Consider the following 16,911-nt stretch of genomic DNA (forward strand, 5'->3'; position numbering starts at 1 on the left):
GGAATACTCACCTTTCCAGCTGGCAGCCTCCGGACACTTCACAGCACGTCCATGGTCCCGCGCTGCTCTGACCTCCTGACGTACGCGCTGTGTGACCTGACGCGCTGTGTGACGTCAGGCGCAGAGCAGCGCAGAACGATGGAGTGTCGGCAGCGCTCCTGTTGGAAAGGTAAGTTGGTGAAACCGAGGGGGTGGGGGCGCTACTAAGGACAGGCGCCTGGAGTGCACAGCGTCATAGCAACCAGTGACGCTGTGCAATCCGGGTGTCAGGAGGAGCATGGCAGCAGAGCTGATGGCACAATGGGGGCAGAGCTGATGGCACAATGGGGGCAGAGCTGATGGCACAATGGGGGCAGAGCTGATGGCATAAGGGGGCAGAGCTGATGGCACATGGGGGCAGAGCTGATGGCACAATGGGGGCAGAGCTGATGGCACAATGGGGGCAGAGCTAATGGGGCAGAGCTGATGGCACAATGGGGGCAGAGCTAATGGGGCAGAGCTGATAGCATAAGGGGGCAGAGCTGATGGCATAAGGCGGCAGCGCTAATGGGGCAGAGCTGATGGCACAAGGGGGCAGAGCTGATGGCACAAGGAGGCAGAGCTAATGGCACAATGGGGGCAGAGCTGATGGCACAATGGGGGCAGAGCTGATGGCACAATGGGGGCAGAGCTCATGGCACAAGAGGGCAGAGCTGAAGGCACAAGGGGGCAGGGCTCATGGCACTGGGGTGAGGGGGAGCTCATGGCACTGGGGTGGGGAGAGCTGATGGCACTGGGGGATAGTGGAGCTGATGGCACTGGGGGGGAACTGATGCACTTGGGCTGATCGCACAGTGGGGAACAAAGGGTGTTGGGGACTGAGGGAAGGGGGTCTGATGAGTTTTTATAAAGGAAAACAGTATTATTTTTTTCTTATTAGATTACTCGATTAATCGTAAAAATTATCGATAGAATACTCGATTACTAAAATAATCGTTTACTGCAGCCCTAACAGCACAGCTCCGTACTGTGGTATTACAAAACGGCATCCAACAGTTGTCTCTTTCACACGACAGTATGGCTTTTTCATTGTTTTGCGGTCCGTTTTTCACTGATCCGTTGTTAAATTTTTTGTTTCCGTTGTGTTTCCGTCTCTGTTCCGTTTTTCCGTACGGCATATACAGTATAAAGTAATTACATAGAAAAAAATTGGGCTGGGCATAAAATTTTCAATAGATGGTTCCGCAAAAACGGAACGTATACGGAAGACATATGGATGCCGTATGTGTTCCATTTTTTTAGCGGACCCGTTGACTTGAATGGAGCCACGAAACGTGATTTGCGGGCAATAATTGGACATGTTCTATCTTTTAACGGAACGGGAAAAACGGAAATACGGAAACAGAATGCATACGGAGTTGCATTCAGTTTTTTTTTGCGGAACCATTGAAATGAATGGTTCCGTACACGGACCGTATATGGAACGCAAAAACAGCCCGGAAATGGAAAAAAAGAACAGTCGTGTGAAAGAGGCCTTAGAAGTAAGAAACTGTGTCTGGTATACAATGAAGAGGATGTGGAACTTACCAGGACCCTGTGCCCCTTTAAACTGCTGATTGGTGGGGGTACCAAGATTTAAAACCCCCTACTGATCTGATAGTCATTTTGAGTTATATTACTGTTTGTAACTATTGTGTAGTTGTAAGCAACCATTATGGTGCAGTACGGGTTATGTCCACCAGGTGGCAGCGCAGTCCTAGTAATGACAATTCTCTATCACCTCTGTCATAGATTTTTGGCACATACACTGGACCGGTTAGCATAATCTATTTACTTTCCTCAAGGCACCAGGTAAAAAGGAGGTTAGCGGATAGGACTAGAGGTCTGGGTGCAAGCACAAATTGTTTTCAGCTTTATTTAACCCTTTCCTCATGCAGCATATTCCGTTCTTTCATTTCATTTATGTCTACAGAGATGTGTAACAGAACAGTTTTGCAAGGCAATCTGTAGTTGTTGTTTTTTTATTGATACCATTTTCTGATCATTTTTGATTCATTTTTTGGACGAGAAAACAAAACCAAAAAAACTAGCAATTCCTGTATAGCACTACCATAATGCCCCCTGATCTTTCCTTCCCCTCTATATTCAATCGCTTGCCCGCTCATGCCGCCTGAACGTCTAAAACATCTCTAGAATATGCCCTAGATGCAAAGCAGGCATTAAAAACGGATACACTGATGACCATGGAAAACTGACAGTGTGTCCGCTTTTAATGGCTTTTTTCTTTTTAACTGTTGTGTGCCAGTAGCCGAAATGTGTATGCAGGCACAGTGCTGGTCAGGAAGCCTTCATCGTCCTCACCTCCTCACCCAGACCTGACAGAACTGGGAGCCCAGTGTGAGGGTACTGTCACACTTGCGTTGCTGGATTCCGGCAGGCAGTTCCGGCAATCTGTATGCAAACGGAAACCATTTGTAGACAGATCCGGATGCGGATCCGTTTCACAAATGCATTGCAATACCGGATCCGTCTCTCCGGTGTCATCCGGAAAAAACTATCCGGTATTTATTTATTGTTTTCACATTTTTAAAGGTCTGCGCATGAGCAGACCGGAAGACCAGATCCATCAACGCTGCAATTTTAATCTGGCCCTAATACATTACAATGGAAAAAAATTCCGGCAAGTGTTCAGGATTTTTGGCCGGAGAGAAAAATGCAGCATACTGCGTTTTTTTTTCTCCGTCCAAATACCGTAAAAAGACTGAACTGAAGGCCTCCTGATGCATCTTGAACGGAATGCTCTCCATTCAGAATGCATTAGGATAAAACTGATCAGTTTCATCCGGTATTGAGCCCCTAGGACGGAACTCAATACCGGAAAACTTTAACGCTAGTGCGAAAGTACCCTAAGGCTGCGTTCACATGTCCGGTAACCTGATTGGGCAGGCTGTTCTTGCAGAGGACAGCCTGCTGGAGTTCACCGGATCCCAGCACTTATGTCTGGGGGCCCTAATCAAAGACATGTTTTGTATAGCAAAATACAACAATCCTTGCTGCCTCCAAGAGTTTGCTACTGGCCAGGGGCCACACGCTGGTATCCCCTGTGTATCTCAATATGCCTTCACTTTGTGCCAACGTGCCACCAATCTCTGTGCCACAAATGTCACTCTGCCTCAAATGTCAGGACTCTGCCCAAAATGCCGCTCTACCCCCCAACGTGCCACCGCTCTGCTTCCTCCCCACCTTTTGCTGGCGTCTCACATTCAGTCACTACAGTTGTGATGTCACAAGTGAATAGCGGGACATCATTCTAGTGACTGAGCGAGAGAGCCCCGTCGGTGCTGTGACTGCAGCGTGCACTCCGACTGCGCAATGCCAGAAAAGGTGGACTCCAAGGTGGCCTTGCGCCAGGAAGCCCCAAATAACGTCTTCCCACCGGTAACAGCGCCAGCGTATCTGCTGGGAATAGCAATTCTTGGCAGGCGACCCTGCGTTCCCTGAATGTCAGACCCCCGCTGAATAGCGAGTGACGGTCTATCCTCAGGATAGGCCATCTCGTAGTAAAGGCTAGAATACCCCTTTTAAATCACTATAGTAATTCCTAAGCAGTTTTTACAGGTGAAATATATTCACATGGAAAAAATAACGCAATTGTGGTAAAAACGTAAACATTTTTGTGATGCTTTTTGATGTGTTTTAAAAGGCAAAATAAAAGCAACATGTAAATCTGAGAAATGCATATAAGTAAGTACACAGATGTAGCAGAGCTGGTTATTTAACCCTGTAGGGTTGTTTGTGCAGTGTGATAATGCACAATGGTGAAAAGAAAGATGTACGAGAAAGAACTGCTCCCAAATTGCGATCGTCCTCCCTCTCTGTGATGCCTAGCACAGGAATCTGAGGGGTGAAATACAGAAGGCTCCCCAAATAAACGGCCTGGTGTCTGTACGTACCATGTCTTCTTCTACTAGGGCTCATCGTGTTTTGTTTTACAATGTGGTATCTAGGTGTGTTCAGCAGTAACCCGACTCCATATCATTGTGCTGTCTGTAACGCCACTGTACAATGGTCACCTACAGTAAGTGTGAGCGCCACCTAGGGGCTGGTGGATGCTTACTAACATAACCAGACTGCAACAACTTGTTTTCTAATAGTAAGGCCTCATGCACACGGACGTTTTGTTTTTTTGCGGTCCGCAAAAACGGTTTCCGTTGTTCCGTGATCCGTGTCCGTTCTTTCTTCCGTGGGTCTTCCTTGATTTTTGGAGGATCCACGGACATGAAAAATGAAAAAAAAATCTAAGTCAAGTTTGCCATTGAAATGATAGGAAAAAACGGACACGGATCATGGACACGTATCACGGACGACAATCTTGTGTGCAGCCGTGATTTTTCACAGACCCATTGACTTGAATGGGTCCGTAAACCGTTGTCCGTGAAAAAAATAGGACAGGTCAGATATATTTCACAGACTGGAAACACCGATCACGGACGCGGATGCCAAACGGAGCATTTTCCAATTTTTACACAGACCCATTAAAAGTCAATGGGTCCGCGGAAAAAAACGGAAAACGGAACAACGGCCGCGGATGCACACAACGGTCGTGTGCATGAGGCCTAATATGAATGTAAGGAATTGTCTTATATAGCATATTGCAGTTATTACTTTCACACTAGCAGGATCCGGCAGGGTTCAGCAAAAACGCTTCCATTACGGATAATACAACTGTCTGCATCCGTTTATGAACGGATCCGGTTGTATTATCTTTAACGTACCCAAGACGGATCCATCATGAACTCCATTGAAAATCAATGGGGGACAGATCCATTTTCTATTGAGTCTGAGAAAACTGATCTGTCCCCAATGACTTGAATTGTGGGTCATGCCGGATCCACATCCCATGCGGTTTGCTCTCCTGTATGGGAACGCGACCAAACGGAACACAATGCATTTTGGAGCATTCCATTATGTTACAGTTTTGTCCCCACTGACAATGAATGGGGACAAACGGAAGCGTTTTTCTCCGGTATTGAGATCCTATGACGGATCTCAATACCGGGAAATAGAAACGCAAATGTGAAAGTAGCCTAATGTCACAGCACTGTGCAGACATTGCGATCACTCACACCAGCCCCTGCTCCCAGTGGGGCTCCCAGTCTCATTTCTTCTATCCCAGGGCCAGTCTCATAGGAAGCCAATTACTCTATAAGTTTGCTTCTTGGCAAGTGGGAGGAGAACGCAGAGGAAACCCATGCAGGGTAAGTATATTCCCTGTGAGGGGCCCAACCCATGGGGAGGCAGTTAATGCTATAGGATAGCCCCTTTAAATGTATGCATAAATATAGAACATTTCATAGGGTTCACAAACTTTCAGGAACCACTGTATACTTGCAACTACAGGTAGGCCATGGCAATTAGAGGTAATCTGCGTTTTAGGCGCCAGTCTTAATAAACCCCTTAGCTGGCAGTGGTTCCGCCAAAGTTATGTAGAGGCGCCGGGCTCTTTATAATTTCGGTGGATCCTCCGCCAGTTCCAAATGTAAGACAGCTTCCTGTAAGACCCTTTTGTATGCCTAAACCAGGCGTAGAAAATGATAAATGAGACGGCCTACTGGCCCTTCCCTGCCCACACTACACCCTCTTTTTTAGACCTGGCATGTCGGAGATTGCGGCGCATCTAGCTGTTGCACAGCAATCTGCGCACAAAATAAGCCTAATATAGGAGTATTTCAGCTTAATAAATGACTCCCTATATCAGAAATATAAAAAAGCACAGTGAAATAATGGGTCACTATAATACATATCTCATTAATATTACACAGAGACTAGGCCGCTCGCAGAACAGGTGAGGCATACCTGATGCCTACAGCAAACATTCAGCTCCCCATTACTAATTGATTACTAGAAGCCGCAGAAGGAACCTCGGCCATCCTCTCCCCACCTCCAGAAGAAGCCTGGGTAACCAGGGAAGCTGAACAGAGGAGGATATCAGGAGATTAGGCTTCATTTCCCTACCTCCACCTGTCCTTGTACACTGTGCACAGTCACACTGCAAACAGACTGCAAATCCCCGATCCCGGACATAACCACCTAATCAGATGGAAATACTGTATCACGACAGGGGTCGGACGCCACCAATCTGGTATTGATGACCGATTCAGAGTCATCAATGTAGGAGAGCCCGGAGAACCCCTTTAATATCTTGATATAAACTGGTCCTACTGTTTCTGAACAAAAAAAAAAAAATGGGAAAAGACCCCAAAGTGTATCGCACTTTGTGTAAATCCAGCCTTAGTCCACCTGCACATGTTGCCGAATACGTGAAGTTTTTCTGTGCAGATTCCTGTGCGGAAAAACCGCAGCATAGTACAGTGCCAGCAAACAATTAGTGAAGGCGTACCACCCGCACTGAACCCTCACCCATTCATTTCAATGGGTCTGTGCACATGAGCCTTTTTTTCAGTTCTGCGTTACGTGAAAAATGCAGCATGTTCTATATTCTGTGTTTTTCACACAGCCCTGGTCCCATAGATGTGAATGGGGCTTCAGTGAAAGACGCATCGCCTCCAGAAGCAAGTGCGGGTGCGATGCGTTTTTCACTGATGGTTGCTGAGAGATACAAACGCAAAAACACAAAATGCAATCGCACTCTGCAGCCAGCACTCTGCCCTGCCTCTATGCTGGATGTTGAATGAGGCATTGGTGTACATTTTGGCCAAAGCGTAATAAGCCACTCACCACGTCAAGGTCGCCTCCATGAGTGGTCCCTAACACTAGTTCCTACCTGTTATGGGCCATGACAGCCACACAAAGTCCAGGGAGCGCAGGTTGCTGAGAGATGTTGTTTGGAAACCTTCCGTTTTTTATCACGCGAGTGAAAAATGCATCAAAACGCATTGCACTCGTGCGGAAAAAAAATAAACTGAACGCAATCGCAGACAAAACTGACTGAACTTGCTTGCAAAATAGTGGGAGTTACACTGAACGCTCCCTGAACGCACCCGGAGCCAATCCGTCACGCTCGTGTGAAAGAAGCCTTACACAATTGTACCAGATCTCAGTACACTTTGCAGATTTTTTCAGTGCATACCGGGCGGATTTCCGAAGCCACAGCAAGTTGATTATGTCTGCAGTGGAAAAGTCACGGCATTTCAGTTTGTTATCCGGTTTCAGAAGAATTTATACGGTTTACAGTGCAGATATTGTCGTAAAACACACCCTGCTGTGGTCTGTGGCACTTGTAGTTCCATATTAGTCATTAGTACTACAGCATGCTTGTACGGTCCATGCCCTGAATCTTTCGGCGGCCCGGACTTTTCCCATGTGATTTGGAATTCTTCACCTAACGCGAAATGCAGTTTCTATTCGGCGCACACTTACCAGATTTATTCTGAAAATGTCACTGGATTGTCACAGTGAAAATAAAAGTGCTTTGATGTTGCTATTTTAAATCTGTGTACTGGTTTAACACTTGTGGTCTTTAAAGATGGAGCCCGCTTGCAAGCGGAGTTGCCGAGGCCACCAGAACTAAGGGCTCATGCCCACGAACGTAAGGGCTCCGTGCCCATGCTGTGGACCGCAAATTGCGGTTCGCAATACACGGGCACAGACGTTGGGGCAGCTGCATCCGGATTGGTGACCCATTCACTTGAATGGGGTCCGCGATCCACATCCGAAGGTCGGCACCACAAAAAAGTAGTGCATGAGCTACTTTTTTGCGGTGCGGAGGCACGGCCAGAACACAGCAGAAGTGCTCCATAGTGCTTCCGTGGGGTTCCGATCCGTGCCTCCGTTCCGCATCTCTGTGATTGCGGACCCATTCAAGTGAATGGGTCCGCGATCCGTGATGTGGGGTGCACACGGCCAGTGCCCGTGTCTTGCGGACCCGCTGTATGCATGAGCCCTAACACAGTTTACGGAGCAGGAAGCAGGCAGCTCTGCATATTGTGTTGTGGCCGCGAATGGAGGCTGAGGTGGAGTAACCCCGCACGACATAGTGTACAGAGCAGTCCGCTTCTGTATTAGGCTAGTTTCACATCTCCGGAGTGAATTTCGTCAGGTTGTTCTGGCAGAGAATGCCGGAAACCGCCCAGACACAAACCGCAGTATGCAGTGGATTGTGTCCGGCCGTTCCTCCACCTTGACTGCCGTAATGGGTATGGATCCCCACCGGACCCCATTATACTTAATATACAAGGCTAGGAGGAATTCTGTTGGCATCCGGCAGCTCCGGACTAGCCTTAGTTCTGGGCCTTGGATCCTGCCAGCAGCTGATCCGCGGGGGAGCCATGTATCTCACCTATCCTAAGGAGAGTGCAGCAATCCAAGTACATTCGCACAGGGCATTAACGCTGGGTTCACACCTGAGCGTTTTACAGCGCGTTCCTACGCGCTGTAAAACGCACAACAGGCAAGAACCAATGATTCCCTATGGGAAGGGTTCACACCGGGGCGTTTTACAGCGCGTACGATCGCGCTGTAAAACGCCCGACGCTCAAACAAGTACAGGAGCTTTTTTTGGCGCGTTTGACGCGCGTTTGGGCCATAGACTCTTTGGACAACACTGCTGTCAATCACCCAAACGCGCGTCAAACGCACGTTCACTATTAAAAAAAACACGCATAAAACGCGCGACAAAAACGCGCATAGAAACGCGCGTTTGAGAAACACCTAGGTGTGAACCCAGCGTAAAGGTGTGGCAATTCAGCAGAAGCCACCGTAAAATATCGCAACCAAGGCGGCATTTAGGATGGGCTCCAGTGCAGTAGTGGAGTTCTGGCTGGCATGTGAGGGGATGCCATGCTACATGTGGCAGTACAGGTTGTATTATTGGAGAGCCAGTGCAGATTAATATTTAACTCCCTCCCGACACTAACGAGGCTTCCCACGGAGGATAGAAATCAGTCACCAGATAAACATATTCTGGGTACACCGGTGGGCGGACTACAGGAGCCCTGTGAATAGTCACCTTGGCTGATGAAATCGGACTCCTTCCAGCACCCATGCAGATTAACCCCCGGCGGCATTCCTTGGTTAATATATTAATGTGGCTCAGTAACAAGATCTGGCCTCTTACCTCGCTCGTTGGCCGTGTCCAGACCTCCCAAGTGTTCCTCTTTTTGACCCAAGTCCCTCTTTGCTCCGTAAATGTCCCTTTTTTTAAATGAAGTATAGACTTTCATTACTGCATTTACTATATTGGTTCCTCTCTGTATATTATTTCATGCAATTAGAATTTTAAACTCTGACATTTTTTGCACTATTTCGGAAGAGAAAACTACTAAAGTGTATAAATACGCAGGAAAAATGCATGTTTCACGCAATGAACCATCAGTGTCCCTCTTCAAACGTCCAAACAGTTGTGGGGTATGTGTGTTACCAGTCCACATGGTGCCAATAGTACAGACACAGAAAAAGGGACAACGGGACATGAGAGGCTCCAGGCTGGTTACAGTCCCTTTAAGCCTCTTTCACACGAGCGAATTTTCCATCCGGACGCAATGCGAGTAGTTAACGCATAAGTAGCATCGTGACCGATTCATGTCAATGGGTCTTTGCACAATGGGTCGTTCCTCATGCATCATTTCTCCGTTCAAAAAAATCGTAGCATGTTCTATACTGTGCGTTTTTCGTGCCCCTCAGGCTCCACAGAAGTGAATTGCGGTTGCGGTAAAAAGGAAGGCATCTGGATACAATGCGTTTTCCATTGATGGTTGTGAGGAGCTGTAGACTGTTATTCTTTCGTTTTTCTTCACACAATTGAAAACAAATCCAATCCGGGCGGAAAAACGGAAACACTAAGCGCAATCGCAGAAAAAAACTGATTGAACTTGTCTGCTAAACCATCAGTTTATTCCTGAACAGATCCGGACAGATCCGAAAGAGGCCCTATAGGTAGAGGTCACCACTGTTTCTATGAGGGTGCCAATTTATAAATACCAGGAGGAATAGCAGAGGAACAGCACAAGGCAGAATTGCTATTTCATGGGGAATACACTTAGTCCGGAGGGCCGATAGACTTTTTAAACATTTTGGTGGTGTTTCTTCTATAAATGTTCCATCTTACAATCTGTTATAACAAATATCCTGCATAATTGCAGTTTTTATACTTCCGACTCCCAATAGGCTGATGTCATGTTTCAGTTTTTGCTGTCTACACTGGGATCTGGGTAAGCAGTCATCTAACTATCATTACAGGACAAGATTACAATGGAGGCACCAGATCCTCCACTGACAATAGGTGATGGGGACAGGTGATCTCCTTCTCCTCCCTGCACAGTGCCCTCGTTACAACACTCTCCCCCAAAAAAATAAATTTATGATGCAAAAAACGCCATGCATAGAATTCTTTCCCCTGAACAGAAATGTGGTATATTACTTGGATATGTCATTATCTAATGATCTGAGTAGGCACAACCACTGTGACTGGCATGTGCCCTATAGAGAGTGGGTCCAGGCACCTTTGTTGCCCGGCACTGCACTGGGAGTGGCACTATGCAGTCAAAAAATCAGAAGTGGCCATTGGGCTTAAAGGGGTTTATCTATGTAGGAACCTCATGTGCACGACCAGCGATCCATTCACTTCCACTGTACACGGCAGTCCCATGCAAGTAGATGAAGCTCTGGTCATACATTTACATCAATGCCCCATTCCCGCAGGGAAGGCTACTTTCACACCTGCGTTCGGTGCAGCTCCGTCTTGTATCTGCACAGACGGACCCGCACCGATAATGCAATTGCTTGTATCTGTTCAGAACGGATCTGTTTGCATTATTCATTTTAAAAAAAGTCTAAGTCAAAACGGATCTCTCTTCAGTTACATTGAAAGTCAATGGGGGACGGATCCGTTTTCAATTGCGCCATATTGTGTCAGTGAAAAACGGATCCGTCCCCATTGACTTACATTGTGTGTCAGGACGGATCCATTTGGCTCTGCATCGCCAGGCGGACACCAAAACGCTGCAAGCTGCGTTTTAGTATCCGCCTAAAAAGCGCAACGGAGACCAGACGGAGCCAAATTGATGCATTCTGAACGGATCCAATCAGTGGGGGTCAGACACCCCTCAACACCAGCTGTTACCTGCCTCCTCCTGCGCCAGTACTACCACTAGGAACAGCTTCAGAAGCATCTCTCCATTCAGACTGTGGGGCCATGTCAGCCAGCTCCGCTCCCGCTCACTTGAATGCTGCAGTAACCTGATGAGACCACTACACTGGGAGTGGAGCTGTTCCCAGTGGCATTAGTGGCACCGTGGCTGTTGGGGCAGCTGATCGCTGTTGCCAGGTGTCGGATCCCCACTGATCAGGAATTGATGACTGATCCCTATCTTTCTCTTTGGTGGTTCTGATATATATTATGTATAGGGTCATGAGGTGGCTATGACAACAGTCGGCATTGGTACGGGCAGTGGCTTTTTTTCTTTATATGTATTTTATATAGTATTTTTTATGTATTTTATATATTTTAACCATAACCTTGTGAAGGCATAACAGACCTCTGGGGGACACTGACTTTTTTTTGCCCTTTTCCACCGTAACTGGGGCATCCATAGGAGCACCGATTACAGGTGAAACACTGATGTGGGTGCAAAGCTCGGCCATGGATTGTTGGATCCAATAGTGACAGCTGCAGGATCTGTAGACCAGAGACCTGAGTTGCTGTGCAGGTACAGCCAATGACTGGCTGCAGCAGTGATGTCACATGACGTATGGAAGATAGGTCACAGCTGCAGCCAGTCATTGGCTGCAGCGGCACACGTGACCCCTATCAAACCCCATGTTATTATGTGCGATCAGAGTTCCTCAATGGCAGCAGGAGGTTCAAAAGGCCCCTAAATGTGGACAATCCCTTGAAGGATTTGAAGAATTGAGAACCGCAAAAAAATAAAATAAACCCAATGAACCCTTCGCTTCTACAGACCTATAATAAGAGGACATTCACACGGCCAGTATTTGGTCAGTGGTTTGCATCAGTATTTTCAAACTGAAGCCAGGAGTCCAGAGATCCAGAAGCAGGAGCCGGTTCAAACCTTCCCATTACAGTTTTTCTCTGAAGGATCCACTCCTGGTTTTGGCTTGCAAAGGCCTCATGCACACGACCGTTGTGTGCATCCGCGTCCGTTCCATCGTTTTTCACAGTTTAGCGGAGGTCCCATTCATTTCTATGGAGCTGTGAAAAAAAAAATGATAGTCCTCCTTTTTTTCTCCGAGTCCGTGATCCGTGATTCCAGTCCGTCAAAAAAATATAACCTGTCCTATTCTTGTCAGTGGAAAACGGAGGACGGACCCATTCAAGTCAATGGGTCCGTCAAAAAAAACACGGATGCACAACTGGTATCCGCGTCCGTGTCCGTTTTTTTCTACAAGACCTTGGTGCAATAAAATTACACTTTTCGTTAACCTTCCTTTTTTTTTTCTCCTGTCAGACAAAAAAAAAAGGAAGGCACAAGGAAACTCAACTGAAGCAAAATCGGACACGGACCACTGAAGCCAAATCACTGACAGTGAAAAAACACGTGTGCATGAGGCCAAATACTGATGAAAAATACTGACCAAATACTGACCGTGGGAAAGGGAGCTAATACATGCTCAGGGTATTTGGTAAATGATTCAGAATCTCCCATCAGATTTCTCACGTGGACAGAACGCTGGAACATCGGACAGTTCAGGAATGTTCTTATCTAAATCCAGCCGGGCTTTGTACACAGCACAGACACAGGCTTCTTTGTATGAAGTGCGGAGGACCATGTCACCCTCACACCGGCACTCATTTATGGGGACAGACCTTTACATTTAACCAATGCAGAATACCGCAGTGCAGTGATAAGCGGTGCCCGACACACTACTGTGCACCTTATCACCAAACATGATGACCAAACACTGCAGTCCATCCAGTTCGGCCTACTAGAAGTTTATGACGGAATTGTCAGCAGCTTGCAGTACAGGTACAGATGGGTGTTACCAGTTGGGGGGGGGGGTGTCCCTGCACAGTCTGACACCAGCAGTACTGATTGGACAGTGTCAGACACACCATGGTAACATCCAGCAGTACCGTTACTACAGAACTTCTAGCAGGATTAATACAAGACAGAGTCAGGATAATAGATGCTGCAGAATTGTTATTACAGGGGGAAAGCAAGTCGTTCCTAAAACTGACATGTCAGGAGAGGTGATTGGTCCTCTTTAAAGGGGTTTCCCCATGTCAGACAGTGGCCTTAGGCTACATGCACACGACAGTTGTTTTTTTCTGCGTCCGTTCCGTTTTTTTTGGGCTGATCAGATGGTTCAGGCCTCATGCACACGACTGTTTTTCAGGTCTGCATCCGAGCCGCAGTTTTTGCGGCTCGGATGCGGACCCATTCACTTCAGTGGGGCCGCAAAAGATGCAGACATCACTCCGTGTGCTGTCTACATCCTTTGCTCCGTTCCGCGGCCCCGCAAAAAAAAATATAGCATATCCTATTCTTCTCCGTTTTGCGGACAAGAATAGGCATTTCTACAGTGGGACGCCCGTTTCAAGTTGCGGAAGGCACACGGGCGGCTTCCCTTTTTTGAGGATCCGCGGTTTGCGGACCGCAAAATAACGGAACGGTCATGTGCATGTAGCCTTACCCATGCATTTCTATGGAGCCGTTAAAATTGTGGTGTAGTCAACCATTTATTTTCCATGTCCGCTGTCCGTGTTTCCCGTCTGCAAAAAAAGTGTTGCATGTCCTATTCTTGTCCGCAATAAACATTTTGCAGACCTATTGAAGTCAATGGGTCAGCGAAAAAATGCGGATGACCAACGGAAGCCATCCGTATGTCATCCGCATCTGTTTTTTTTTGCGGATGGTTGCTGGATATCCTGTATATATTAAATTATAAGAACTACAGCCTTCAGGGTTTTTTTGCGGACCGCAAAAAAAAAAAACTGAAGACACACGGAAACACAACCTACAAAACGGATGTGGGTGTAAAAAAACAGGAACACAGATCCGCTATTTGCGGACCGCAAAAAACATCTGTTGTGTGCATGTAGCCTTATACAGATGATATATATATAGGGGTATACAGATGATATATATAGGGGTATATAGACGTGTTTAGTTATACAGATGATATATATAGGGGTATACAGATGATGTATATAGGGGTATATAGACGTGTTTAGTTATACAGATGATATATATAGGGGTATACAGATGATATATATAGGGGTATATAGACGTGTTTAGTTATACAGATGATATATATAGGGGTATACAGATGATGTATATAGGGGTATATAGACGTGTTTAGTTATACAGATGATATATATAGGGGTATACAGATGATATATATAGGGGTATATAGACGTGTTTAGTTATACAGATGATATATATAGGGGTATATAGACGTGTTTAGTTATACAGATTATATATATAGGGGTATACAGATGATGTATATAGGGGTATATAGACGTGTTTAGTTATACAGATGATATATATAGGGGTATACAGATGATGTATATAGGGGTATATAGACGTGTTTAGTTATACAGATGATATATATAGGGGTATACAGATGATATATATAGGGGTATATAGACGTGTTTAGTTATACAGATGATATATATAGGGGTATACAGATGATGTATATAGGGGTATATAGACGTGTTTAGTTATACAGATGATATATATAGGGGTATACAGATGATATATATAGGGGTATATAGACGTGTTTAGTTATACAGATGATATATATAGGGGTATATAGACGTGTTTAGTTATACAGATGATATATATAGGGGTATATAGACGTGTTTAGTTATACAGATGATATATATATATATATATATAGGGAATATCCGAGGACAAACTCAGCAGTCACAGGACTCACCCTCCTCTGCACTACTCCATCAGACATGGCTCAGCAGCACTCACCTCTCTGCACTGAGCACGGACTCCTCTGCACTGAGCACGGACTCCTTTGCACTGAGCACCGACCCCTCTGCACTGAGCACGGACTCCCCTCCTGTGAGCACGGACTCCTCTGCGGTGTCTCGGTCTCTCTGACCTGAGTGTACTAGAAGCCAAGCTGTTACCTGAGCAACAACGGCTGCCGCCTGTTCGGGTTTCTGTACCGCCGGCCGCCGCCCTGGCGCCCTTGTCCACTAGGGGGCAGCCATGTCCCGAACCAACGCTCCCATTCATGCTCTTTCACGAGCGCTCTTTCCGCCTTCATGACTGGATGATAGAAGTGCAGACATTGTAATCAGGGCCGGCCTTAGGTGTTCAGGCGCCCTGTGCGAGATAACCTTGTGGCGCCCCCCCCCCCCAAAAAAAAAAAAAAAAACACTGCTTGTTGCTGGCATCATGGCATAGGCTGGCTGACTATCCAACCAAGTAGTTACCAGCCCTCACACCCCAAAGGCCGGTGTAATGTTATACTTCCCTAGTTCGTGAGATTTCCCTACCCTCGTCACTTCCGGTCGCACCGGACATGACGTGAGGAGGTGTGCAGCGCCGCGCAGGCGCACAACGACAGGTTAGGGAAATTTCACAGCAGAGTGCGCATGCGCCAGGAGCCTCGCCGGCGGTTAGGGTAGGGAAAAACTATGGACCAATGCGCAGGCGCAGTGATCGGATGGATGTTCTCAGCTGAACACCGGCCGACACTGCGCAAGCACCGGGAGCCTCACCAGCGGTTAGGGAAGGGAAAAATTACGTACGGGCCAGTGCTTTTTCCCTACCCTAACCGCTGGTGAGGCTCCCAGCGCATGCGCAGTGTCGGCCGGTGTCCAGCTGAGAAAATTCGTTTCCAATGTAGTATTAATAACTAAACAATTAAATAATAAACATATTGCATTGTCTACTTACCACCAGGACAATAAGATGATCTGGACTCTGGCTGCAGTCTGGCTCTGGGGACTCCATTGTCACTCTCTCCCCCCCCCCCCCCCTTCCCTTGTCACTCTCATTATTCCCCCCCCCTCTCCCTTGTCACTCTCATTATTCCACCCACCCTCCCTTGTCACGCTCATTATTCCCCCCCCCATCACTCTCATTATTTCCCCCCCCCATCACTCTCATTATTTCCCCCCCCCCATCACTCTCATTATTTCCCCCCCCCCATCACTCTCATTATTTCCCCCCCCCCATCACTCTCATTATTTCCCCCCCCCATCACTCTCATTATTTCCCCCCCCCCATCACTCTCATTATTTCCCCCCCCCCATCACTCTCATTATTTCCCCCCCCCATCACTCTCATTATTTCCCCCCCCCCATCACTCTCATTATTTCCCCCCCCCATCACTCTCATTATTTCCCCCCCCCATCACTCTCATTATTTCCCCCCCATCACTCTCATTATTTCCCCCCATCACTCTCATTATTTCCCCCCCCATCACTCTCATTATTTCCCCCCCCCCCCCATCACTCATTATTTCCTCCCCCCCCCATCACTCATTATTTCCTCCCCCCTCCCCCTTGTCACTCTCTTTCTTTCCTCCCCTCTCCCCCCTTGTCACTCTCTTTCTTTCCTCCCCCCTTGTCACTCTCTTTCTTTCCTCCCCCCTCCCCCCTTGTCACTCTCTTTCTACTCCCACCTCCACCTCTAGTGTAGCGTGGCCGAGCTCTGTTCGATCCGCGGTACAGGAGCATTTGTTTCCTGTACCCGGCCGGACTGACAGGAAGTGCACACTAAGTGTGCACTTCCTGTCAGTCCGGCCGGGTACAGGAAACAAAAGCTCCTGTACCGCGGACCTAACAGAGCTCGGCCACGCTACATTAACAGGCGCAGGATTCTTTAGAGCGGCAAGCGCTCAGCCTCAGGCGGCGCAGAATAGAGGGGCGCCGCCAGCCGCCCCCAACTTATATAAGCAACTTTTTTTTTTTAAACCGCAACGGGCGCCGGGCGCCCCCTGCTGAATACAGGAGGGGGGGGGGCCGCCCCGTGGGAAAACATAAGT

General features: G+C 47.4%; 1 protein-coding gene across 1 annotated transcript in view; it reads right to left on the reverse strand.

Moving 5' to 3' along the window:
- Positions 1 to 15,212, reverse strand: part of DZIP1L (DAZ interacting zinc finger protein 1 like) — a 41,771-nt gene extending 26,559 nt beyond the window's left edge. The window contains exon 1 of the mRNA XM_044291666.1: positions 14,883 to 15,212. Within this exon, the coding sequence (XP_044147601.1) occupies positions 14,883 to 15,152 (270 nt within the window). The 5' untranslated portion in view covers positions 15,153 to 15,212. The remainder of the gene's footprint in view (positions 1 to 14,882) is intronic.
- Between the last annotated feature and the right edge of the window lie 1,699 nt (positions 15,213 to 16,911).

Source organism: Bufo gargarizans, chromosome 4 (assembly GCF_014858855.1).
Source record: "Bufo gargarizans isolate SCDJY-AF-19 chromosome 4, ASM1485885v1, whole genome shotgun sequence".
NCBI classification, from domain to species: Eukaryota; Metazoa; Chordata; class Amphibia; order Anura; family Bufonidae; genus Bufo; species Bufo gargarizans.